Source organism: Lipotes vexillifer, unplaced genomic scaffold (genome assembly GCF_000442215.2).
Source record: "Lipotes vexillifer unplaced genomic scaffold, Lipotes_vexillifer_v1.1 scaffold1375, whole genome shotgun sequence".
Lineage (NCBI taxonomy): Eukaryota > Metazoa > Chordata > Mammalia > Artiodactyla > Lipotidae > Lipotes > Lipotes vexillifer.
The window spans coordinates 481,729-509,229 of NW_006773119.1; the positions used below are offsets into that span (position 1 = coordinate 481,729).

At 36.8% G+C, this 27,501-nt stretch overlaps 1 protein-coding gene across 3 annotated transcripts in view; it reads left to right on the plus strand.

The window, feature by feature from the left end:
* Window positions 1–27,501, plus strand: part of SPATA6 (spermatogenesis associated 6) — a 150,530-nt gene that overhangs the window by 120,563 nt on the left and 2,466 nt on the right. For all 3 annotated transcript variants that reach the window (XM_007448017.1, XM_007448018.1, XM_007448019.1), the window contains one exon: window positions 21,641–21,732. In XM_007448017.1, coding sequence (XP_007448079.1) covers window positions 21,641–21,732 — 92 coding nt within the window. The remainder of the gene's footprint in view (window positions 1–21,640; window positions 21,733–27,501) is intronic.

The following is a 27,501-nucleotide window of genomic DNA, read 5'->3' on the forward strand; positions in this document are numbered from 1 at the left end:
TTCTATTTTTAGTTTTTTGAGGAAACTCCTTACTGTTCTCCACAGTGGCAGTATCAATAATGTACATTCCCACCAACAGTGCAAGAGGTTTCCCTTTTCTCCACACCCTCTCCAGCATTTGTTGTTTGTAGATTTCCTGATGATGCCCATTCTAACTGGTGTGAGGTGATACCTCATTGTAGTTTTGATTTGCATTTCTCTAATAATTAGTGATGTTGAGTAGCTTTTCATGTGCTTCTTGGCCATCTGTATGTCTTCTTTGGAGAAATGTCTATTTAGGTCTTCTGCCCATTTTTTGGATTGGGTTGTTTGTTTCTTTAACATTGAGCTTCATGAGCTGTTTATACATTTTTGAGATTAATCCTTTGTCCTTTGATTCATTTAGAAATATTTTCTCCCATTCTGAGGGCTGTCTTTTCGCCTTGTTTATGGTTTCCTTTGCTGTGCAAAAGCTTTTAAATTTCATTAGGTCCCATTTGTTCATTTTTGGTTTTATTTCCATTACTCTAGGAGGTGGATCAAAAAAGATCTTGCTGTGATTTATGTCAAAGAGGGTTCTTCTTATGTTTTCCTCCAAGAGGTTTATAGTGTCCGGTCTTACATTTAGGTTGCGAATCCATTTTGAGTTTATTTTTGTGTATGGTGTTATGGAGTGTTCTAATTTCATCCTTTTCCATGTAGCTGTCCAGTTTTCCCAGCACCACTTACTGAAGAGACTGTCTTTTCTCCATTGTATATCCTTGCCTCCTTTGTCATAGATTAGTTGACCATAGGTGCATGGGTTTATCTCTGGGCTTTCTATCTTGTTCCATTGATCTATGTTTCTGTTTTTGTGCCATTACCATATTGTCTTGATTACTGTAACTTTGTAGTATAGTCTGAAGTCAGGGAGTCTGATTTCTCCAGCTCCATTTTTTTCCCTCAAGATTGCTGTGATTATTCAGGGTCTTTTGTGTCTCCATACAAATACTAAGACTTTTGTTCTAGTTCTGTAAAAAATGCCATTGGTAATTTGATAGGGATTGCATTGAATCTGTAGATTGCTTTGGGGAGTATAGTCATTTCCACAATATTGATTCTTCCAAACCAAGAACATAGTATATCTTTCCATCTGTTGGTATCATCTTTTACTTCTTTCATCAGTGTCTTATAGTTTTCTGCATACAGGTCTTTTGTCTCCCTAGGTAGGTTTATTCCTAGGTATTTTATTCTTTTTGTTGAAATGGTAAATGCGAGTTTTTCCTTAATTTCTCTTTCAGATTTTTCATCATTAGTGTATAGGAATGCAAGAGATTTCTGTGCATTAATTTTGTATCCTGCAACTTTACCAAATTCATTGATTAGCTCTAGTAGTTTTCTGGTGGCATTTTTAGGATTCTCTATGTATAGTATCATGTTATCTGCAAGCAGTGACAGTTTTACTTCTTCTTTTCCAATTTGTATTCCTTTTATTTCTTTTTCTTCTCTGATTGCCGTGGCTAGGACTTCCAAAACTATGAATAATACTGGTGAGAGTGGACATCCTTGTCTTGTTCCGATTGTAGAGGAAATGCTTTCAATTTTTCATCATTGAGAATGATGTTTGCTGTGGGTTTGTCATATATGGCCTTTATTATGTTGAGGTAGCTTCCCTCTATGCCCCCTTTCTGGAGAGTTTTTATCATAAATGGGTGTTGAATTTTGCCAAAAGCTTTTTCTGCATCTATTGAGATGATCATATGGTTTTTATTCTTCAATTTGTTAATATGGTGTATCACATTAATTGATTTACGTATATTGAAGAATCCTTGCATCTCTGGAATAAACCCTGCTTGATCATGGGGTATGATCCTTTTAATGTGTTGTTGGATTCTGTTTGTTAGTATATTTTGATGATTTCTGCATCTATATTCATCAGTGATATTGGTCTGTACTTTTTGTTTTTTGTAGTATCTTTGTCTGGTTTGGGGATCAGGATGATGGTGGCCTCATAGAATGAGTTTGGGAGTGTTCCTTCCTCTGAAATTTTTGGAAGAGTTTGAGGAGGATGGGTGTTAGCTCTTCTCTAAATGTTTGGTAGAATTCACCTGTGAAGCCATCTGGTCCTGGCCTTTTGTTTGTTGGAAGATTTTTAATCACAGTTTCAGTTTCATTACCTGTGATTGGTCTGTTCATATTTTCTGTTTCTTCATGGTTCAGTCTTGGAAGGTTATACCTTTGTAAGAATTTGTCCATTTCTTGCAGGTTGTCCATTTTATTGGCATAGAGTTGCTTGTAGTAGTCTCTTAGGATTCTTTGTATTTCTGCGGTGTCTGTCGTAACTTCTCCTTTTCCATTTCTAATTTTATTGATTTGAGTCCTCTCTCTCTTTTTCTTGATGAGTCTGGCTAATGGTTTATCTTCTCAAAGAACCAGATTTTAGTTATATTGGTCTTTGCTATTGTTTTCTTTGTTTTTATTTCATTTATTTCTGCTCTGATGTTTATGATTTCTTTCCTTCTGCTAACTTTGGGTTTTGTTTGTTCTTCGTTCTCTATTTCCTTTAGGTGTAAGATTAGATTGTTTATCTGAGATTTTTCTTGTTTCTTAAGATAGGCTGGTATAGCGATAAACTTCCCTCTTAGAACTGCTTTTGCTGCATCCCATAGGTTTTGGATCGTCGTGTTTTCATTGTCATTTTTCTCTATGTATTGTTTGATTTCCTCTTTGATTTCTTCAGTGATCTCTTGGTTATTTAATAACGTATTGTTTAGCCTCCATGTGTTTGTGGGGGTTGTTTGTTTTTGTTTTTGTTTTTTTTGCGCTACGTGGGCCTCTCACTGTTGTGGCCTCTCCCATTGCGGAGCACAGGCTCTGGATGTGCAGGCTCAGCAGCCATGGCTCACGGACCCAGCTGCTCCGAGGCATGTGGGATCTTCCCAGCCCAGGCACGAACCCGTGTCCCCCGCATTGGCAGGCGAACTCTCAACCACTGCACCACCAGGGAAGCCCAATTTTTGTTTGTTTGTTTGTTTTTTTGGTGTTTGTGTTTTTTACATTTTTGTTCCCTGTAATTCATTTCTAATCTCATAGTGCTGTGGTCAGAAAAGATGCTTAATATTATTTCAGTTTTCTTAAATTTACTGAGGCTTGATATGTGACCCAAGATGTGATCTATCCTGAAGAATGTTCTGTGCACACTTGAAAAGAAAGTGTAATCTGCTGTTTTTTGATGGGATGTCCTATAAATATCAGTTAAATCTATCTGGTCTATTGTGTCATTTAGAGCTTCTGTTTCCTTATTTATTTTCATTTTGGATGATCTGTCCATTGGTGTAAGTGAGGTGTTAAAGTCTCCCACTATTTTTGTGTTACTGTCAGTTTCCTCTTTTATAGCTGTTAGCAGTTTCCTTATGTACTGAGGTGCTCCTATGTTGGGTGCATATATATTTATAATTGTTATCTGTTCTTCTTGGATTGATCCCTTGATCATTATGTAGTGTCCTTCCTTGTCTCTTGTAACATTCTTTATTTTAAAGTCTATTTTATCTGATATGAGTATTGCTACTCCAGCTTTCTTTTGATTTCCATTTGCATGGAATATCTTTTTCCATCCCCTCACTTTCAGTCTGTATGTGTCCCTAGGTCTGAAGTGGGTCTCTTGTAGACAACATATATATGGGTCTTATGTTTGTATCCCTTCAGCAAGCCTGTGTCTTTTGGTTGGAGCATTTAATCCATTCATGTTTAAGGTAATTATTGATATGTATGTTCCTGTTACCATTTTCTTAATTGTTATTGGTTTGTTTTTGTAGGTCCTTTTCTTCTCTTGTGTTTCCCACTTAGAGAAGTTCCTTTAGCATTTGTTGTAGAGCTAGTTTTGTGGTGCTGAATTTTCTTCGTTTTGCTTGTCTGTAAAGCTTTTGATTTCTCTGTCGAATCTGAATGAGATCCTTGCTGGGTAGAGTAATCTTGGTTGTAGGTTCTTCCCTTTCATCACTGTAAGTATATCATGCCACTTCCTTCTGGCTTATAGAGTTTCTGCTGAGAAATCAGCTGTTAACCTTATGGGAGTTCCCTTGTATGTTATTTGTCATTTTTCCCTTCCTGCTTTCAATAATTTTTCTTTGTCTTTAATTTTTGCCAATTTGATTACTATGTGTCTTGGCATGTTTCTCCTTCAGTTTATCCTGCCTGGGACTCTCTGCCCTTTCTGGACTTTGATGGCTATTTCCTTTCCCATGTTAGGGAAGTTTTCAACTATAATCTCTTCAAATATTTTCTCTGGTCCTTTCTCTCTCTGTTCTCCTTCTGGGACCCCTATAATACGAATGTTGTATTTAATGTTGTCCCAGCGGTCTCTTAGGCTGTCTTCCTTTCTCTTCATTCTTTTTTCTTTATTCTGTTCCACAGCAGTGAATTCCACCATTCTGTCTTCCAGGTCACTTATCCATTCTTCTGCCTCAGTTATTCTGCTATTGATTCCTTCTAGTGTAGTTTTCATTTCAGTTATTGTATTGTTCATCTCTGTTTGTTTGTTCTTTAATTTTTCTAGGTCTTTGTTAAACATTTCTTTTATCTTCTTGGTCTTCACCTCCATTCTTTTTCCGAGGTCCTGGATCATCTTCAATATCATTATTCTGAATTCTTTTTCTGCAAACTTGCCTATCTCCACTTCATTTAATTGTTTTTCTGGGGTTTTATCTTGTTCCTTCATCTGGTACATAGCCCTGTGCCTTTTCGTCTTGTCTATCTTTCTGTGAATGTGGTTTTTGTTCCACAGGCTGCAGGATTGTAGTTCTTCTTGCTTCTGCTGTCTGCCCTCTGGTAGAAGAGTCTATCTTAGAGGCTTGTGTAAGTTTCCTGATGGGAGGGACTGGTGGTGGGCAGAGCTGACTGTTGCTCTTGTGGGCAGAGCTCAGTAAAACTTTAGTCTGCTTGACTGTTGATGGGTGGAGCTGGGTTCCCTCCTTGTTGCTTGTTTGTCCTGAGGCAACCCAACACTGGAGCCTACCTGGGCTCTTTGGTGGGGCTACTGACAGTCTCTGGGAGGGCTCATGCCAAGGAATACTTCCCAGAACTTCTGCTGCCAGTGGCCTTGTCCTCACGGTGAGGCACAGCCACCCCCCACCTCTGCAGGAGACCCTCCAACACTAGCAGGTAGGTCTGGTTCAGTCTCCCCTGGGGTCACTGCTCCTTCCCCTGGGTCCTGATGCGCACACTACTTTGTGTGTTCCCTCCAAGAGTGGAGTCTCTGTTTCCCCCAGTCCTGTCAAAGTCCTGCAATCAAATCCCACCAGGCTTCAAAGTCTGATTCTCTAGGAATTCCTCCTCCCATTGCTGGACCCCCAGGTTCAGAAGCCTGCCGTGGGGCTCAGATCCTTCACTCCAGTGGGTGGACTTCTGTGGTATAAGTGTTCTGCAGTCTGTGAGTCACCCACCCAGCAGTTATGGGATTTGATTTTACTGTGATTGTGCCCCTCCTACCATCTCATTATGGCTTCTCCTTTGTATTTGGATGTGGGGTATCTTTTGTGGTGAGTTCCAGTGTCTTCCTGTCAATGATTGTCCAGCAGCTAGTTGTGATTCTGGTGTTCTCACAAGAGGGAATGAGAGCACATTCTTGTACTCCACCGTCTTGGTTCCTCTTTTAATGTATCTTTTAATTTTCTATTAGTCCATAGGCTCCTTCTCTATTTTTTTGTTCTGCACTGTATTTTCCTCTGGCATATTTTATTTATTGAAAGAACTGTATCATTTGTCCTGTTGAATTTCCCATAAGATTTTGCTGATATCATTCCCTTGGTGTTGTTAAACATGTTCTTTTGTCTTCATTGTTACCTTTAAATTGGTCAGGGTATCTAGAAGCTTAATCAGATTCAGTTTTTATTTTCGAGAGTCATGCTGTGTCTTTCATCATTGACCATATAATGCCTGATCCATTCATATTCATTCATATTCATTCATATTCTCTCTCTATCTCTATCTCTATCTCTATGTCTCTCTGTCTCTTCATAGCAATTCCAATTCCAAGATGCATTGCATAGGACTTACAAAACTGGTACTATTACAACTTTGACATCCATTCTTTATTTTCTGGAATACTTCTAAAAAGAGAAACTGCTTCATCTGTTTGTTTTCTCTGTGGCACTGTCCATATTTGAGAAACAAAATAAATTATCTCTTTTCTAGTATTCACAATGAAGATTTTTTGTCTTTTTTTCCCCTCCTAAAACTTTTCCCCTCCTAAAACCCATGTATGATGATTTGTGTGTGTGTGAATTTTTTTTTTCCTGAACTTTTAGAAGGGACATATGATTTAGATTTACTTTTCTAACTTGGTAGCTTGAGAGCTCTTTTCTTCTGTTTTTGTCATTTGTTTCTAAATACGGCAACTTAGAGATTTCCAGACTTGCTTTTTCTTCCCAACTTTTATATAGAATTTTTCTTCAATTTTGCTTCCCTGATCAGTTTGGATTCTTTTCCCAGATGTTTTTATTCACTGTAAAGTTTTGTCTTGAAAGGTGACTTTGGCATGTTAGTTTTGAGAGTTAATGGGTCCCAGACTGCTCTAGCTCCTTCAGAATTTCCTGTAAACCCTTCATACTCATCACTATGGAAGTAGGAAAACGTCTTCCAGTTGCTCTTCTTAAATTGGCCTACTGAGGGTTTTTTTCCCCACTTCTCAGCTTTTGAGTGAAACTCTCTTTTGTTATTTTGAAGTTACCTGATGTATCAGATACCTCAGTGCTTTCCTCTGATTTCTCCTCCAGAGGTAATGTTACCAAAATGTCTCTTGTAACAACTGTAGTTTGTTCTCATCTCATATTTTGGGGTTCATGTGAATATCTTGTCACTTCATTTTGTTGCAGATGTTTTCCATGGATTTTTTTAAAGTACTATATTCTAGGTCCTTAACTTTTTTTAAAATTTCAGTATAACATACTTTAATCCTAAATTCTACAGCATAGGTTCTCACAAAGTGAACCCATGTGTGAACAGCATCTGAGTCAGAGACACGACATTACTAACACCCCAGAAGTGCCTCTGGTGCCTCGTTTCCATCATTATGTGCCCCACTGTTCTAATATCTAACCACATATAGATTAGTTTTGTGTGGTTTTGAACATTTCGTAAATGGAATCACACAGTATTTTTTTTTTTTGGATCTGGTTTCTTTGGTTGATCATTATGTTTGTGACATGCATATACTTCATTTTTATTGCTATATAGCAGGAGTCAGCAAATTATGGCCTATGGGCAAAATTCAGAGTTTTAAATTTCATTTAAAATTTTATTGGAACATTGGTAGGCTCATTTATTTATATGTTATCTATGGCTGTTCTTAAGCTACAACAGCAGAATTGAGTAATTGTGATAGAGACCACATAACATAGAAAACATATATACTATCTGGCCCTTCACAAGAATAGTTTGTCAGCCCCTGTTTTTTGTTGTTGTTTTTTTTTGCGGTACGCAGGCCTCTCACTGTTGTGGCCTCTCCCGTTGCAGAGCACAGGCTCCAGACGCGCAGGTTCAGCGGCCGTGGCTCACGGGCCCAGCCGCTCCACGGCATGTGGGATATTCCTGGACCGGAGCAAGAACCCATGTCCCCTGCATCGGCCGGCAGACTCTCAACCACTGCGCCACCAGGGAAGCCCTGTCAGCCCCTGTTTTAATAGTATTCTAATAATACCATCATTTATCAATTTATGCTACTTTTTATTTGGGGCTAATACTAATAGTGCTGTTATCAACATTATTGTATATGTTCTTTGATGAACATATGTGTACATATTCCTGTTCATTATATACCTGAAATAGAATTGCTGAGTCATAAGGAATGTGCATATTCTTCTCTAGAAGACACTGCCAAAGAGATTTTCAAAGTGTTCCAGTATCAATGATTGAGAGTTCTAATTTCTACATATCCTTGCTAATTCACTGTACTTTCTAGGTTTTTTTGTTTGTTTGTTTGTTTGTTTTCATTATAGCTATTCCAGAGGGTGTGAATTGATAATGGTCCATGGTTTTGTTTTGCATATTCTAAAACTATTATTGGGTACATACAGGTTTAGAGTGTGTTTTTGTTCTGACTGATAGACCTATTCAGTGTTGTAAAATGTCTTTATCTCTAGGAAAGATCTTGTATTTTTCATCCTTTTACTTTCACCCTTTCTCTGTCCTTACATTTAAGGTATGTGTCTTATATAGTTGGGTTTTTTATTATTCAGTTTTCCCCTACTTTATTTGGAGTCGTCATTTAATTTACTGATATTGTTGGGCTTTTATCTCCTTCGTACCTCCTTTAACAAGCAGACTTTTTATTCCCTTTTTTCCCTTTAATTTAGGGTATATATTTGCTTATTATTATTTTAATAGTTGTACTATAAAATACATCTATCCTTTATTATAGTCTAAGTTTTTTTATTTTTCCAGGTTCCTGATAATGCTAGAATTTTAGAACACTTACATTTACATCACTTTCCCCTTTAAAGTTATTGTTGCCAAGCATTTTAGATCCCACAGTGCATTGATAGTACTGATATACAGTAATGTTCATTTATATTTGCCTCTATATTGTTTTTTTATAGTAATATTTATATTGATCTACATACCCATCTTTTTTGTTGCTCTTTATTTTTGGATTCTTTTTTTAATTTGGATCATTTCCCATTTGCCTGAAGAATTCTCTTTAGTGTTTTTGATGCAGGCCTACCGTTGGAAAATTTGCTTATTTCCATTTACTTATTATTTATTAATTATTTATTTACATATCTACTAAATCTGTGAAAGATTGTTGGCAGATGTTTTTCTTCCTGTACTTTAAAAATGTCATTCTGTTATCTTATGGCTTTATCATTTCCTTGAGAAGTCAGTTGTCAGTCTTACCCCTGCTACGTTGAAGGTAATGTCCTTTATCTCTGGCTTCTTTTAATATTTTCTCTTGCCTTTATTTTCAAAAATTTGGTTTTATGTATTAACTCTGCTCAGGATGCTCAGAGCTTTTTGAATGTATAAATTCCTGACATAAATTAGTTTGGGAAATTCTAGCCTGTTATCTCTTCATATATGCTGTATGACTGCTCCTTTATTCCTTACTTTTTGTGTGTCTGGTTACATCTGTTATACCTTTTGTCTCCCACATGTGTTTTGCATTCCTTTCTGTATTTATCATTCTGTTTTGTCTTTTATTGTGAATGTTTCCTGTGAACCTATCTTCTAGTTCACTGATGTTGTCTTCTGCTGTTTCCAATATGCTGTTATCCATCTATTAAGTTTTTTTTTAATTTCAGCTACTTAATTTTTAGATATAAAATGGCTCTGATATATTTTTATAGATGCCAATTTTTTGAACTCCTTAATCTTTATTTCTGTTTTGTCCAAATTTTCATTTATTTTCTTAAACATGTTGATCATAATTATTTTAAAGTGCTTGTTTCCTGACTCCAGTACCTGGATTAAATTTGTCATCTGCTTCCTTTGTCTTTTTACTTTTGCTTACCAGTCATGTTGTTCTGACTCTTTATGTACCACTTATTTTATAATTAAATTTTAGATATTATGTTTAAAACAAGTTCAGATTTTTCCAGGTGATGAAAGGGTTCCCTCTTTCCTCTACTAGACAGGTAGCATCATAGACCGATAACCTTGATTTAAAAGAGACTGAATTGGGTTGAGGATATGTTGATGTTTTGGTAAATCTCAGTTTACCTTTAATCAAACTTTTGCTGAATCTCAGTTCAGTCTTCTTTTTTAGGCATGAGCTTCCAGTGTTTTCAGTTTAGAGCCTTTCATGTCTTTGTCTTCTCAGTACCAAGAAACTGAGACAGTTTCCACCCTGCTTGTGAGAGGTTTTAGGCTTAGTTCCTTACATTCCCACAGCAGGGAGCTTCAGAAATTATTCATGTATTTGAGTGCCCTCTAGTCTCTGTTTTTGTGACACCAGTTCTGCATAGTCACCAAGATGTCTGCTGGTTTCTCTGTCCACCAGCACCAGCTTTATGGCTAGTTCCAGCTATTCTCAGAAATAGGTGTCCTCAGGGAAAATGTGATTGCAAATGGTCAACTGTCAATTCACTACTTTCCAGGGCTTTCAACTCTCACCTGCTGTGTTATCAAAGTCTTTCTTCCTGATGGATGTTTGTCTTTTAAGTACCATCTGATTATATGAGATAGTTCTTTTGCTTTTCAGTCATTTTTGGATTAACTTTTTGCCCCCAACCTGGCACACCTTCAAAATTTAGCAAATATCTTGACAAGGACCTTTCATGTGTTTGAGGCTCTTCTAGTCTTCAGTTTTACATCTCTAGCCTAGTGTGATCCACAAAAAAATTCTGCTGGGTGCTCTGTCCCCAGAAATAAGCTTTGCCTGAGCCAAGACCAAGTTTTTTGCTTAGCTAGTCCAGATTGTTAAGAGTCTTCAGTTTAAAAATACAGTTCCTTAAGTGTCAATATTACTTCTAGGGTTTTTGCTTCTTGAGTTTTCAAGGCCTCTTGCCCTGACAGATCTTTATTTCTTAAGCACCATAAGACTGTACTAATATCTGCTCTACTTTTCAGATACTTTTGAGTTATCTACCTAGTAGTCCCAGGCAGCTTCATAAATCAATAAATGTCATGATTGAGAGACTAGTGGTATATCTAAAGCCTCATAAAACTCTAGTTTCATCACCCACCTCCTACAACCATCAAAAGCTTTGTTAGTTTCTCTGTGTCACAGCAATGACCTTTGTCCTAATCCAAGGCCTGGTTCTCAGCCTCTTGTCCACACTCAGAATGTGCAAATGCTTTGAGGAAAAACAGAAGTGCATGTCATTAGCCCACTTGTCTGCACCTTTCTAATAACTTAAACAATATAAACTTTTTTTCTGGCTTTTCTAGTTTTTAGCAAGAGCATTGGTCTGCCATGAATTATTTCACCTAACCTAAAAAAAAATTTCTGTATGTTTTATGAGGAGATTTGTACCTCTTGTGTGTTTGTTTTTTATTGCTGCCATAACAAATTACCATAAATTTGGTGGCTCAAATTAATTATATTCCATTTCAGTAGACCTGAATTTCAACATGTGTCTCACTGGGCTAAAATCAAGGTGTCTGTTTTCTACTTAGTGTTTCCAGGGGCAGATCCATTTCCTTGCTTTTTCCAGCTTCTGGCAACTGCCCACATTTCTTGGCTTGTGGCCACTTTCCTACACTTGCAAAGCCAGCAACATTGCATCTCCCTAACTCTTATTCTTAGTCACATCTCCCTCTGTCTAACCACAGCCACAAAAGGTTTCTCTGCCTTAAAGAACTCATTTGATTAGATTGGGCCCACCCAAATAATCCAAGGTAGCCTCTTCTTATCAGTATCCTTAACCTTAATCAAATCTGCAAAATCCCCTGCTGCCATGTGAGGTAACATATTCACTGGTTCTGGGAATTAAGGCATGGACATCATTGGGAACCATTATTTTGCCCACCAGAATGCCACTAACATCTTCCTGGAATACCCTTCTCTGGCAATTGTTAAAAATTTTTTTTTTCATTGTCATATATTTTCAGCAGTTAAATATTATACACTTAGGTGTGGTTTTCTTTGTATTTATTCAGTTTGACATTTGTAGTGCTTCTCAAAAAGCACACATTAGACTTGGTCTCTGTGTGCCGTATGTCTCTTAAGGTCTTTTATTTTCATTCCTGGGCATTTTCTGATGGGCATGTTTTATATTACGAATATATTTCAATCTGTGACTTGCATATTTGTTTTTTTAACAAGTGTCCTTTTGTGAATACAAGTTCTTAATTTAATGTAGCTCAGTTACTTTTGGTTACTTTGGTTCTTTGGTTACTTTGGTTCTTTTGGTTAGTACTTTGGTTAGCACTTTCTTTACCCCATGTAAGAAAACTTTGGCTAACCATGGTTCTAAAAATATTCTCCTATTTAAAAAATCTTTAATTGTGTTGCTTTCACATTAAATCAACAATGCATGTGGATTTGCTTTGTATGTATAATGTGAGATTTGGATCAAGATTCATTTTATCCCCATATGATTAAGATCCAGCATCTTTCTCCAAACAGCCGTTCTTTTCCTCACTGTATTTACATGGAGATAGTCCTGGATTCTGTTCTGTTCGATTGGGAGTTTAGATACATGAGTCTGTTTCTGAATTTTCTTCTGTTTCATTGGTTTAATTGTCTAATTTTGTATTAATACCATAGTTTCTCAATTGCTATAGGTTTATAATAACTCTTGATATCCCATGGCATAAGTCCTTCAGCTTTATTCTTGCTTGCAGATTGCTGTGATTATTCTTGGTTCTTTGTATTTTTATCTGCATTCCAGAGTCAACTTTTCAGTTTTAAAAACCCTGCTAGGATTTTGATTGGGATTACATTAAATCTGTGCTTTGATTAGGGGAGAACTGATATCTTACCAGCATTGAGTCTTTCAGTCCATAAAAATGGTGACTTTTAAAATTAATTTAGATCTTTAATTTCTTCCATTTATGTCACAGTTTTTATTTTAGAAGGCTTGCATGTATTTCAGTAGATTTAATCCTAGATGTTTGATATTTGTTATGCTATTATAAATTGTATCTTTTAAAATTCTGTCCTCTGTTTGTTCTTGGTATGATCACTTCTTAGAATAGATTTTTGTATAGTGACCTTGTATCCAGTGACGACCTTACATTCACATATTAATGTTAATAGATGGTAGATTTTTGGGTATTTACATATGTAATCATAACATCTGTAAATAATGACTTTTATTTCTTCCTCTTTAATCTTTATGCCTTTTATTTATTTATTTTGCCTTATTACATTATCCAGTGTTTCCAGTATCCAATAGAAGTGGTTATAGAAAGGGCATCTTGTCTTGTTTGCCATCCAAAGAAGAAAGCTTTTTATAATTCAACATTAAGTATGATGATTTCTGTAAAATTTTTGTGGCCATTCTTTTCCTGATTACAGAAGTTTCTTATATTCCTTATCTTCTAAGCGTTTTTTAAAAATTATAAATGTATGAGTTTTATCACATTGCATCTATTGAGGTGATTATATGCTTTTTCTCCTTATTTTAATATGGTAAATTACTTAATTTTCAAATGTTAAACCATACTTGCATACTTGGAACAAAATTCTTGGTCACAATTTTTTAAAAATATGTCACTGGTTTCAATTTGCTAATATTTTTCCTAGGATTTTTACATCTAAGTTAATGATAGTGATTGGTATGTAAGTTTCCTATCTTGTGATGTCCTTCTCAGGTTTTGGCTGGCCTCATAAAAATGAGTTGGAAAATATTCCCAATTATTCTCTGTAAGAATTTGTGTAAGATTATTTATTTCTTAAATGTTTTAAATAAGCCCATCTTTGACAGTTTTCAATAATGGATTTAATTTGCTAATTTCATTTTATTGTGGCCAGGAAACATCTTTGTATGATTTTAGTCCTTTTAAATTTATTGAGCCTCATTTTATGATCTAACATAATATGGTCTCTTCTGGAGAATTTCCCATGTGTATTTGAGAAGAATGTATATTCTGCTGTTGTCTGATAGAGTGCTCAGTAGATGCCTGTTAGGTCTCATTGGTTTATAGTGTTGTTCAAGTCTTCTGTTTATTTGTTGATCTTCTGATTGTTCTATCCATTGTTGAAAGTGAGGTACTGAAGGCTCTAACTAATATGTGGCAGGAGTTTCTCATTCTCATGCTGTATTAGGGTTCTCCAGAGAAACAGAAGAAACAGGATGTGTGTGTGTGTGTGTGTGTGTGTGTGTGTGTGTGTGTGTGTGCATGTGTATAACAGAGAGAGAGAGAAAGAAATTTTAAAGAACTGGCTTATGTTATTGCGGAGGCTTAGTGAGTCCAAAATCTGATATGCAGGCTGGTTATTCAGGAGAGAGCTGTAGTTCAAATCCAAAGGCAGTCTGCTAAGCGTTTTATAGTGTCCAGTCTCACATTTAGGTCTTTAATCCATTTTGAGCTTATTTTAGTGTATGGTGTTAAAGAATTGTTCTAATTTCATTTTTTTACATGTAGCTGTCCAGTTTTCCCAGCACCACTTATTGAAGAGACTGTCTTTCCACCATGTATAGTCTTGCCTCCTTTGTTATAGATTAATTAACCATAGGTGCGTGGGTTTATTTATGGGCTTTCTATCCTGTTCCATTGATCTATATTTGTATTTTTGTGCCAGTACCATAGTATTTTGATGGCTATAGCTTTGTAGTATAGTCTGAAGTCAGGAAGCCTGATTCTTGTAGCTCCGTTTTTCTTTCTCAAGATTGCTTTGGCTATTCAGGGTCTTTTGTGGCTCCATACAAATTTTAAGATTTTTTGTTCTAGTTCTGTGAAAAATGCCATTGGTAATTTGATAGGGATTGCACTGAATCTGTAGATTGCCTTGGGTATTATAGTCATTTTGACAATATTGATTCTTCCAATCCAAGAACATGGTATATCTTTCCATCTACTTGTGTTGTCTTCGATTTCTTTCATCAGTGTCGTATAGTTTTTGGAGTACAGGTCTTTTGTCTCCTCAGGTAGGTTTTTTCCTAGGTATTTTATTATTTTTGATGTGATGGTAAATGGGATTGTTTCTTAAATTTCTCTTTCTGATCTTTCATTGCTAGTGTATAGAAATGCAACAGATTTCTGTGTATTAATTTTATAACCTGCAACTTTACCAAATTCACTGATGAGCTCTAGTAGTTATCTGGTAGTGTCTTTAGGATTTTCTATGTATAGTATCATGTCATCTCCAAACAGTGACAGTTTAACTTCTTCTTTTCCAATTTGGATTACTTTTATTTCTTTTTCTTCTCTGTTTGCCATAGCTAGGACTTCCAAAACTATGTTGAATAAAAGTGTCAAGAGAGGAAAACATAGGCAGAACACTCTCTGACATAAATTGCAGCAGTATCTTTTTTGATCTGTTTCCCAGAGTAATGGAAATAAAAACAAAATTAAACAAATTAGACCTAATTAAACTCAAAAGCTTTTGCACAGCAAGAGAAATCATAAACAAAACAAAAAGACAACCCACAGATTAGGAGAAAATATTTGCAAATGAAGTGACCTGTAACAAGGGATTAGTCTCCAAAATTTACAGACAGCTCATATAGCTTAATATCTTCAAAACAAACAACCCAATCAGAAAATGGGCAGAAGATCTAAATAGACATTTCTCCAAAGAAGACATACAGATGGCCAAGAGGCACATGAAAAGATGTTCAACATGGCTAATTATTAGAGAAACGCAAACCAAAACTACACTGAGATATCAATTCACACCAGTCAAAATGGCTATCATCAAAAAAATCCATGAACAATAAATGCTGGAGAGGATGTGGAGAGAAGGGAACCCTCCTACGCTGTTTGTCCAAATGTAAATTGGTACAGCCACTATGGAGAACAGTATGGAGATTCCTTAAAAAACTAAAAATTGAGCTACCATATGATCTTGCATTCCCACTCCTGGGCATATATCTGGAGAACAACATGGTCCAAAATGATACATGCACCCCAGTGTTCATTGCAGCACTGTTTACAATAGACAGGACATGGAAGCAACCTAAATGCAGTCGACAGAGGAATGGATAAAGAAGATGTGGTACATATGTACAACGGAATATTACTCAGCCATTAAAAAGAATGAAATAATGCCATTTGCAGCAACATGGATGGACCTAGAGATTGTCATACTGAGTGAAGTAGGTCAGACAGAGGAAGAGAAATATAGTATAATGTCCCTTATATGTGGGATCTAAAGAGAAATGGTTCAAATGAACATTTACAAAACTGAAACTGAAAACAAACAGAGACTTAGAGAACAAACTTATAGTTACCAGGGGTGAAGAGTGGGGGGAAGTGATAGTTTGGGGAGTTGGGGATTGACATGTACACACTGCTATATTTAAAATGGATAACCAACAAGGACCTACTGTATAGCACAGGGAACTCTGCTCAATATTACGTAAAACCTAAACAGGAAAAGAATTTGAAAAAGAATAGATACATGTATATGTATAACTGAATCATTTTGCTCTACACCTGAAACTATCACAACATTGTTAATCAACTATACTCCAATATAAAATAAAAAGTTAAAAGAAAAACAAAACGGCAGTCTGCTGGCAGAAATCCTTCTTCCTGGGGAGAGATCAGTCTTTGTTCTATTAAGGCCTTCAACTGACTAGATGAGGCCCACCCACATTATGGAAGGCAATCTGCTTTCTTCAGAATCCAGTGATTTAAATGTTAATCTCATCCATAAAAGTGCCACAGAAATATCCATTATAATGTTTAACCAAATGTCTGGGTACCATGGCTAAGCCAAGCTGACACATAAAATTAACCATCACACATGCTTTTCCACACTCTGCCTCCAGAAGTTTGTAAAAATTAGCATTTAAGTGTTCTTAAGTGGTCTTCCCTTTAGTCTTTATTATCCTCTATTATACTTACAATATAAATCAGTTTATAGAATTAGAAAAACCTGGTTCAAGGCCAGCTCTGCAACTTCTTATCTTTGTGACTTCGAACAACTCTAAATTTTCTCTACATTACGATTTAGGAAATTGAAGCATTAATTGTCCAGGGTGATAATGCAAATTAGAACTAGTGGTTAAATTCTATTGGAATTCTTGTTCTTGTACACACTTCATTATAAATAGTGTTTTGAATTTGATAGCAATGAAACACATCTTAAAGGTTTTTTAACTATATATGAGAATCATTTGAGAATGACAGGTGTATGTTTTATTAACTACTATTTAATTAGTGAGATGACTACCTTCTAGTTCTTGCATTATCATAGGCTTTTTTTTTTAACTGGCTGCAGCTGTGGGTTGGTTGCTGCTTTTTTTTTTAATTTATGTATTTTTGGCTGCATTGGGTCTTTGTTGCTGCGCGCAGGCTTTCTCTAGTTGTGGCGAGCGGGGGCTACTCTTCATTGTGGTGCGTGGGCGGGCTTCTCATTGCAGTGGCCTCTGTTGTTGCAGAGCATGGGCTCTAGGTGCGCGGGCTTCAGCAGTTGCAGCATGCAGGCTCAGTAGGTGTGGCTCGCGGACTCTAGAGTGCAGGCTCAGCCGTTGTGGCCCATGGGCTTAGTTGCTTCACGGCATGTGGGATCCTCCCGGACCAGGGCTCGAACCCGTGTCCCCTGCACTGGCAGGCGGATTCTTAACCACTGTGCCACCAGGGAAGCCCTATCATAGACTATTGAATCACTGTTGTCCTAAATTTTTCAGTTTGCAAGCATGTATGGGTATCTTTTATTTCTTTGTTCCAGGGGTGTTCTAAGAATGATGTCAGTTACATGTATAAGATAGTGATCTTTGGTGACAGGAATCTTAAGAGAACATTTAACTTACTGCCAGTTTCAGGGAAGGAGAGCCCACAGCTTCTTTTAATAGTACGTCATTTTATTAATGACTTTTGCTGAAAGAAAACTGTTTCTTCATGGAAATCCTAAAAAAAATTCTTCTGGGGCTTCCCTGGTGGCGCAGTGGTTGAGAGTCCGCCTGCTGATGCAGGGGACGCGGGTTCGTGCCCCGGTCTGGGAGGATCCTGCGTGCCGCAGAGCGGCTGGGCCCGTGGGCCGTGGCCACTGGGCCTGCGCGTCCGGAGGCTGTGCTCCACGACAGGAGAGGCCACAACGGTGAGAGGCCCGCGTACCGAAAAAAAAAAAAAAAAAATTCTTCTGGGCTAAATTATTTCAGAATACCCTCATAAAAAACTAACTGAATAGATATTAGCTGAAAGAGTTTGAGCTTAATTTTCATACTGGAGAATAATCTAATGGTTTGGAATAGAGAGTTTGATTTTATAGTCCAGCTTATTTGCATTTCAGGAGGCAGTATGATGTAAATAAAGTTCGATCTGGGCTTAAGTTCCAGCTCTGCCACTTAATAACTTGTATCTTTGGGCATGTTGTTAATTTTTCCAAGTTACAGTGCCTTTTTCATAAGGTTATTGAAGGCTTACAAGATATCCATTTAAGAAGTACCTAACTCAGTCCTAGATACCTTGAAGGAACTGAACAAATATTGGTGTCATCCATCTTTTCCTGTGTTTACATGTGGACAAATGGGAATGTCAGTGAGAAATAAGAGGGGAATCACTTCCCTATGCTCCGGAAATATATTTTTCTGGCACTAATGGGAATGATATATCTCTTCTAATACTTGTTTTAGTCATAGTTAATGGCTTGTGATAAGGTATGATGTTTGTTGCCTCTCTCCTTTTTTATAACTTGGATCTTTTTTTAAAAAAAAAAAGCTTACACAAGGATGCTTATAAGAGATATGTATGTGTTTGAATATATATAAATGTCACAAAATAGTCTTAAAATTTGAAGAGAATAACCATGAAGGCCATATAGTCCTTTTCGTTTCTTGGGGCAGAATTCCCCTTGATTCTAGATAGGTATTAGTGCTCTATGTGAATAGCTTTAGTGATTGTGCTCTTATTCCCTCTTAAGACAGTCATTCTGTATTATTCAATGAATAATTGAGGTTCAGATTTCTAAGGCCCTTTTGTATTTTTTTCATATATAAACTTTTAAAATTTAGTCTACATTTTTTATTACTCCTGGTCAAAAATTATCTTTTTCAACTGTATTGACAAAATTAAACCAGGAATATTGATTTATGTTTATGTCTGATATCACTTATCATATAATCTAGAAATTAATATTTCTTCCAAGGATAGAACTTTAAAATTCAACATCATTTACATCTCTTTCATTCAGTTTTTCTTGCAATATACTCTATTTCTGAAGATTGAAAACATATTAACATAGTGTCTTATTTCTTACACTTTCCTTTGCAGTGTCTTTTGTACTCATTACAGGTGATTACATTTTCTGTGATATTAATAGAGTAAATGCTCTACTTCATTGGCTAATCAGACGGGACAAAAATAAGCAACATCCTTCTATATACTATTTAAGAAAAAGATGTAAACATAATAATAAGGAAAAGTTAAAAATAAAAGTACAAATATATATCATCCAAGCACTGACTAAAGGAAAGCTATTGTAGCTATATTAATGGTAAACCAAAAAAGTGTTAAGGGAAAAAGCATTAATAGAAATAAATGGAGTTACTTCATAACAGTAAAAGGGCTCAATTCACCTAGAAGTTATAATAATTCTAAATATATATTCATATTTTCAGTGATTTTTAAACTTGCTCTATTATTTATTGCTTACATTTTTTTGTTTTTGTTTTTGTTTTTTGTCTTTTTTTTTTGCGGTACGCGGGCCTCTCACTGTTGTGGCCTCTCCCGTTGCGGAGCACAAGCTCTGGACGCGCAGGCTCAGCGGCTATGGCTCACAGGCCCAGCCGCTCCGCGGCATGTGGGATCTTCCCGGATCGGGGCACGAACCTGTGTCCCCTGCATCGGCAGGCGGACTCTCAACCACTGCACCACCAGGGAAGCCCCTATTGCTTACATTTTTTAACTGAATGCTCTCTTCCTAATTTCATGCCATCACCAAATTTTTAAAATTATTTTTCTTGATAATCTTTTTTTCTTTAACATCTTTATTGGAGTATAATTGCTTTACAATGGTGTGTTAGTTTCTGCTTTATAACAAAGTGAATCAGTTATTCATATCCATATGTTCCCATACTCTTCCTTCTTGCGTCTCCCTCCCTCCCACCCTCCCTATCCCCCCCCTCCAGGCAGTCACAAAGCACCAAGCTGATCTCCCTGTGCTATGCAGCTGCTTCCCACTAGCTATCTACCTTACCTTACATTTTGTAGTGTATATATGTCCATGCCTCTCTCTCGCTTTGTCACAGCTTACCCTTCCCCCTCCGCATATCCTCAAGTCCATTCTCTAGTAGGTCTGTGTCTTTATTCTTGTCTTACCCCTAGGTTCTTCATGACATTTTTTTTCTTAGATTCCATATATATGTGTTAGCATACGGTATTTGTCTTTCTCTTTCTGACTTACTTCACTCTGTATGACAGACTCTAGGTCTATCCACCTCATTACAAATAGCTCAATTTCGTTTCTTTTTATGGCTGAGTAATATTCCATTGTATATATGTGCCACATCTTCTTTATCCATTCATCCGATGATGGACACTTAGATTGTTTCCATCTCCGGGCTATTGTAAATAGAGCTGCAATGAACATTTTGGTACATGACTCTTTTTGAATTATGGTTTTCTCAGGGTATATGCCCAGTAGTGGGATTGCTGGGTCATATGGTAGTTCTATTTGTAGTTTTTTAAGGAACCTCCATACTGTTCTCCATAGTGGCTGTACCAATTCACATTCCCACCAGCAGTGCAAGAGTGTTCGCTTTTCTCCACACCCTCTCCAGCATTTATTGTTTCTAGATTTTTTGATGATGGCCATTCTGACTGGTGTGAGATGATATCTCATTGTGGTTTGATTTGCATTTCTCTAATGATTAACGATGTTAAGCATTCTTTCATGTGTTTGTTAGCAGTCTATATATCTTCTTTGGAGAAATGTCTATTTAGGTCTTCTGCCCATTTTTGGATTGGGTTGTTTGTTTTTTTGTTATTGAGCTGCATGAGCTGCTTATAAATTTTGGAGATTAATCCTTTGTCAGTTGCTTCATTTGCACATATTTTCTCCCATTCTGAGGGTTGTCTTTTGGTATTTTATGGTTTCCTTTGCTGTGCAAAAGCTTTTAAGTTTCATTAGGTCCCATTTGTTTATTTTTGTTTTTATTTCCATTTCTCTAGGAGGTGGGTCAAAAAGGATCTTGCTGTGATTTATGTCATAGAGTGTTCTGCCTATGTTCTCCTCGAAGAGTTTGATAGTTTCTGGCCTTACATTTAGGTCTTTAATCCATTTTGAGCTTATTTTTGTGTATGGTGTTAGGGAGTGATCTAATCTTTGATAATCTTTGTTCAGCTGATTTCTTACATAAAGTGAATGACCACCTTATTAATACTGCTTACTGGTTCCTTTTACCATCAGTTCTCTTTATTTCTGTTCCTGTTTGACTACAGAACAAGGGTATTAGCTAGTAGTTGAGAAAGGTATTTGATACTAAATTATATAAAATTACCATATGTAAGAACATCCTTACATAGTTTACAAAGCTATCTCTTTAGAATTCTATTTCTTATGCCCTTGAGTTGATCTCTCAGAAGTAAAGAACAGGCTGCCCATAGAAGGAGGAGGAGCAATGTGTTTTGATTCCAACTACCCTGTCTTTCATTTTTACTTCTTGTGGCTTGTTTCTGCATTTTGGTATACAAGTAATAATTCTACATCACTTCCTTCGTAAGTCATAGGTATGTGTTAAAATGCTTAGATTTACATAGTTTTCCCAAATACTTATTTTTCAGAGTGCAGGTATAATCTTTTAGGAGTCTACATAACAATGTGTAAGCTATTACCTAAAACACATCTTATTGCATATCTTGACACAGTATCCATTCCTATTTATTCATTGATTCAGGAAACATCTACTGTGTTTCTAGTCTTTGATAAGCAGTATTAGTGATACTATAATAAAACTGTATTAGTTTCATTGAACAGAATAGTAAATTCTCACTTACCCTTTTGTTCCTTTCCTAAGAAATCCAGCATTTAATTCAATTCCTTACATTGGGGGAGGGGGAGAACAATTACCACAGAAACATGGGTGTCATTTTAATTATAAAATAAATTAATGGAAATCTTTAAATTTTTCAGGATGAGAGAGAACCAGAGAAAGAAGATGAACTGGAACTGAAAAGAAGTCTTCTATATAGAGACTCTGCCTATGACAGTGACCCAGAGTTTAGGTATGAGCTTGATTAATACAGTGTATAGAGATCTTCTCATAGTTAGTATAAAAATAACCTGTTTTGTAATCTGCAGGATTTGTGGCAAATTTAGACTCAATATTTATTTATTTATATTTTATTTTAACTATATAAAATCCTATTATAGTATTTTAATGTTTGCCTTACTGAAAATTTTCAGTGAAAACAAATATAGTCAGTTAATGGTGGTGCCTTTCATCCTACTTAAGATTTCTAGTATATTTGGCTGCCTTGCAAATCCACATATTCAGGACTTACTTCAGGATGTATTTATTCTCATCCTGAATAAATGAGGAAACAACAGGTTTCAAAATTTAGATCATGAGGGCTTCCCTGGTGGCGCAGTGGTTGAGAGTCCGCCTGCCGATGCAGGGGACATGGGTTTGTGCCCCGGTCCGGGAAGATCCCACATGCCGCGGAGCAGCTGGGCCCGTGAGCCATGGCCGCTGAGCCTGTGCGTCCGGAGCCTGTGCTCCGCAACGGGAGAAGCCACAACAGTGAGAGGCCCGCGTACCGCAAAAAAAAAAAAAATTTAGATCATGAGTAAGCCTTTTTTATTTTTATTTTTTTATTTTTCTCTTATGTTAATAAGAGAAATTCAGTTCTTCTAGCCTAAAATTTCAGAAAAGTTAGTAATAATACAGTTTTTGCAAAATTATCCTAGCAAATCTCATGAAGACTTTTGAAAACTTTGTGTTAATTGCCATTAAGTGTGGTATTAAAAGCTGAATGTAAATTGTGAGTTTATATAACTAAAGTTTCTCTGAGGCCTTTGATGCTATGCCAGAGATTACTATATGGCTTCCACCTTCCTGAGTTTCCTGAAAAACAAGTGTAAGAAAAAAGCTCCAGGTACTGGCATATGTTTTATTGCTAACTGGTGTTTTGGACTGAAATCTCTGATCTTTGCCCTGGTAAGCTAGGCTAGGCATTCCATAAACATGTGAGGACTTTTCCTTTTGTCCGTTACACAGAGTATAAGTCTGAACTCCTGTCCGAAGTTACTGCTTCCCATCCTTGAGGAAACCTGGGTCTCTCATGAAGGAAAGTAGTATATTTTAAATGAGTTTGAAGAAAAAGCAATCCAAATGGGAAAAGGAAGGGCCAAGAAAGTGCATACCTTGATGAAGAATTTGTACCCTTTATTGTTGTTACTTAAACTTCTAATTCTTAGATTTCCGTTATATGGATTAGCATCCCAATTTTGGGTTCTGTATCCACGTAATTAATTCTAATTGGGGTAAGAAGTGAGTAGGGTTGATAAAGCAAAGGGTCTGATTTTCAAACTTTTGTATGTATAATATGCTTCTTAAAAATATAGATTTCTACTTTCTACCTCCATAGATTCTGGTTCCTAACATACAGAGGTGTGACCTAGAAATCTGCATTTTAAAAAATATCATGAATGATTCTAGTGAAGGTAATATAAGGACCATATTTTGAAAAACACTGGTTTCTATTTAAAGTTTGCCATAAACCTTGGTATTGGTTCTTTTTCCAATTCAGCAAGCAATGTTAATGGCTAAGGTTTTGGTCACCTGAGACTGTTTTAGTACCTCTCAAGTGAGAGAGTTAAGCAGAGCATCAGGAAAGTTCTGCTTACACATTTCTGAGATTACTTTATATTCCTTGCTGCTTCTCTTGGACCAGTAGGACATACTTGGACCAATATAGGACACAGTGGTCAGTGCTTCAAGACATTTTATAAGAGTATCTTTTTTTTTTTTTTTTTTTTTTTTTTGCGTTACGCGGGCCTCTCACTGTTGTGGCCTCTCCTGTTGCGGAGCACAGGCTCCGGACGCGCAGGCTCAGTGGCCATGGCTCACGGGCCCAGCTGCTCCGCGGCATGTGGGATCTTCCCAGACCGGGGCACGAACCGGTGTCCCCTGCATCGGCAGGCGGACTCTCAACCACTGCACCACCAGGGAAGCCCTATAAGAGTATCTTTGATATTAGCTCCAGAAGCTACTGAACTGATCAGGGTATTATTTTAGTTTTATCCCCAAGTCATATTATATAGTAGGCCAAGAAGTCACCCCATTCTACTTTCCATCTCAAAGATGAGAGAACCCGCACTCAAAGTAGTCACCCACTTGCTTGCCTTAAGGCTTCTATCAGCAGAAATCAAGAGGGAACTTGAGATCTTGGCTAAAAATTACCCCTCTGCAGACATCCATTGACACAGGGGTCAAGAGGAAGTCTGCATGGACCTCTGGAATGGCTGAGTGAGGAGCTCAGAAAATCCTCTCCTCTGAAAGCAACAAAATTGAACAGAATTGTCAAAAACAACAATTTAAGGACTCTGGAAATTGACCAAAGGAATATAACAAATTGAGAAGCTGTTTATCAAGAAAATCTACTGAAGCTCAATGAGAGCAGTAGGAATCTGTGGCATTTTGCCTGGAGCTCCAGTCCCCACCCCCCACCCCCCAACTCCTCAGCACAAAAGTTCTACTGGGGCAGTCATGCCAAAAGACAGGCAGCTCTGCTGCCAGAGGGGACTGACTTTATATGGCACATAGCATAGGAAATTTCATGTGTGGGGGGATTAATGGAGACAATAATGATCCCACTGGCAAACAATAAGGGAGGGCTTGAGGTCTTACTGCTTACTGGGGCAGACAACAAAAATCCAAGAACAAGATAGCCACAGTTGTCCTTGATAAAGTTCTGTGTATCCCTGGTAGTCTAGAACATTATGTGTATGTATAAAGCTGTAAACATGTTCAGGAGAGACCAGAGAGCGTGTTAGGGAGCCACTACTCCATGGCTGAGTGTGAGGCCTTATGAAGGCAGAAAGCAAGTTCCAGGGCAGATTTATCAACCAGATAAACTTTGAATGTATTCCCTAAGCCACACATAGGTCCACTGGCAAAAGATGGAAACGTTATAGGATTATTGACTGTGACCAATCATTTCTTGGTCATCAAGCTATGTTGACGCAGGGGCAACCCCTAGGAGGCCAGGCTTAAAAATAGAAACAATAATTGAAAAAAAAAAAAATGAAGAGACACCAGCAACTACACAGTGCAAGGGAAACAGACTTCACAGCATAGGTCCAGGCAAGTCACTAAACAAAGAATCCAAATTTGCATGCAATTTTTTTCCCGAAGCTTTCAAAATTTTATAGAAAAGCCACTTTTTTTTTTTTTTTTTTTCAGGTGCATAGGGAAAAGGTTTTTTTATGACAGATTTCAAAATTTTTTTTTTTTTTTTTTTTTTTTAATTTTTAAACCATCAACATTTTATTTAAAAAATTTAGTGCTTTCTAAAGTGTAGTTCCTAGACCAGCAGCATCAGCATGACCCTGGTACTTGTTAGAAATCCAAATTCTTGGACCCCATCTCAGACATCCTCAATTAGTAACTCTGGGGGTGAGGCTCGGTAATGTGAGTTGTAATAAGCCCTCCAGATGACTCTCATGTGTGTTAAAGTTTGAGAATTACTGCTATAATTTCTCAGTAAATTTTGATGTCTTTAATGACATTTTATCTTTGTGTGGTATATTTAAAGATACAAAATGCTTTACAGATTTTATTAGACCATAGTTTAGTCTCTCCCTATCATCTATTCTGAACTCCAAGATTTTAAGTATTTTCCTTCCTACATTCCATACATCCATCCATCCGTCAGTCTATCCATCATCCATCCATTCAATGTCTATAGAGCATACATCACATCCTCAGTACTATTCTACATGTTTTGTCAAAGTTTTGCTTGATAGGAACCTTTATAGAGTATTATGGGAAGGAATTCATCTCTCATATTATGTCTTTATATTGAATCTTAGATCACAAGTTTAAAGTATAGAATATGCATCATCATCTTTTAATGTCACTTTCAACTCTGGTTATTTGAGTACAAATGGCAAATGGCCAATTTTTTTACTCTCATGACCTTCCAGTTATTTATTAGAATTAATATTATTTGCATGGCATATCCATCTTACCCTCTGACTTTCGTTTTCATGTACATCACCTTATAGATATTTTATCTGAAAACTTTGTGTAAAGTAGTATGTACTTGGTCTTCATTTCATACTGATATAGAAAACACTGTCAGGGTTTCAAGTGAGTTTACCCTTCTGTAAGCAAAATACTAGTATCCTAGTCCATGTTAAGCTGCCTGAGACCTTTCTCTTCTCTGTATATATGCTAGGCCTTAAAAAATAAATTTATAATTTATACCTTAGCAACATTTAAGATTTGAAAGTGCTCGGTTCTCAGATATTATCCTGGTCTCTGTTCTTTTTTGTCTTTTTTTTTTCTTAATAGCTTTGTCATTTTTTTTTTTTTTTTTTTTTGCGGTACGCGGGCCTCTCACTGTTGTGGCCTCTCTCATTGCGGAGCACAGGCTCCGGACGCGCAGGCTCAGTGGCCATGGCTCACGGGCCCAGCCGCTCCGCGGCACGTGGGATCTTCCCAGACTGGGGCACGACCTCGTGTCCCCTGCATCGGCAGGCGGACTCCCAACCACTGCGCCACCAGGGAAGCCCAGATTTGTCATTATTAAATAGAGGGCTCCCTATTCAAGTAGCAAGAGTATATTGCCAAAAAATGTACTGCATTTAATAAAATAGCAATTTTATCCCTGCTTTAAAGATAACCATTTTATGTTATATAGCACTAATTCAGTGTTTTGTAGAGTAGGAACTTTGAATGCTTTGAATGAATGAATGCTGGAGATACTCATGGTAAAATACAGAAGTGTAGTCTTTAAAAGCCTATTACTATAATAAGACTTTTTAAGTGTTGCTTACACATTGTAAACTTATTAATATTCCCAATAATGGAAAATCAGAACTGACTCAATATGTTCACAGTTTGTTAGTTAGATAGCCAAATACTTCCATGTCTAAAAGTAAATGTTGCTTTTAAGATTCTGCTGCTCTTTGTTTGCACCTGTCCATGCGTATTAGAACCTGTTCTGCAAACACCTCTGTTTTGCAAACACCTCTGTTTTGCAATTCAGACTTCTAGGATGAGCCAATTCCCAAATTCTCTCCGGAGAATTACAGTACTGTTTACTAAATTGAAAATTTTGCAATTTTAAATAGAAATAAACTTCCTGTCAAGATTTGCAAGATTTTAAAAACATTAGGATGTCTGTTTTGGCCACTTTAGCTCTTTTTTACAGACCCTTATCAACTTCACAGTTGCTCCTAAAATGATTTCTGAATTTTATTTATTCATTTATTCATTCATATGATAATTTATGATAGAGATTAGGAATTTGATTTATAATCTCAGAAAAACCTACACAGTGATTTTTAAAGTTAGCAGCCCTACTATTACTTACCTTTCTGAGATTTGGGTAGTAGCTTAATAAAAATTCAAATTTCTGTTGACTAGGTTTATTGTGGTAGAACTATAGCCCGGCAAAATATACAGAGTTCAGAAAAGAACATTATCACCTGACCGTCAGTATGCAGTAAAGTTGATGACTGTGGACAACAGGGAGATTAGGGACAGATCTGTGTTTTGTGGAATATTAATTAGTGCATGACTTGACATAAAACAATAAAAGCAACAAATAAACCAAATACAGCTAAACAAACAAAACACAACATGGGGGACTCCTGAAGTAGTAGGAGGGAACAGAGGCAAATGTGGGGACTTAGGCTGGAAGATATACTTGCAGAGGTACAAGGTACATGCAGAAGTTCTGTTAATGTATTTGTGTGTGTGATTTCTCTATCACTTGACTCAAACTGTCCAAAAAACTGTCTCGAGTGACTGTTTCAGCAGG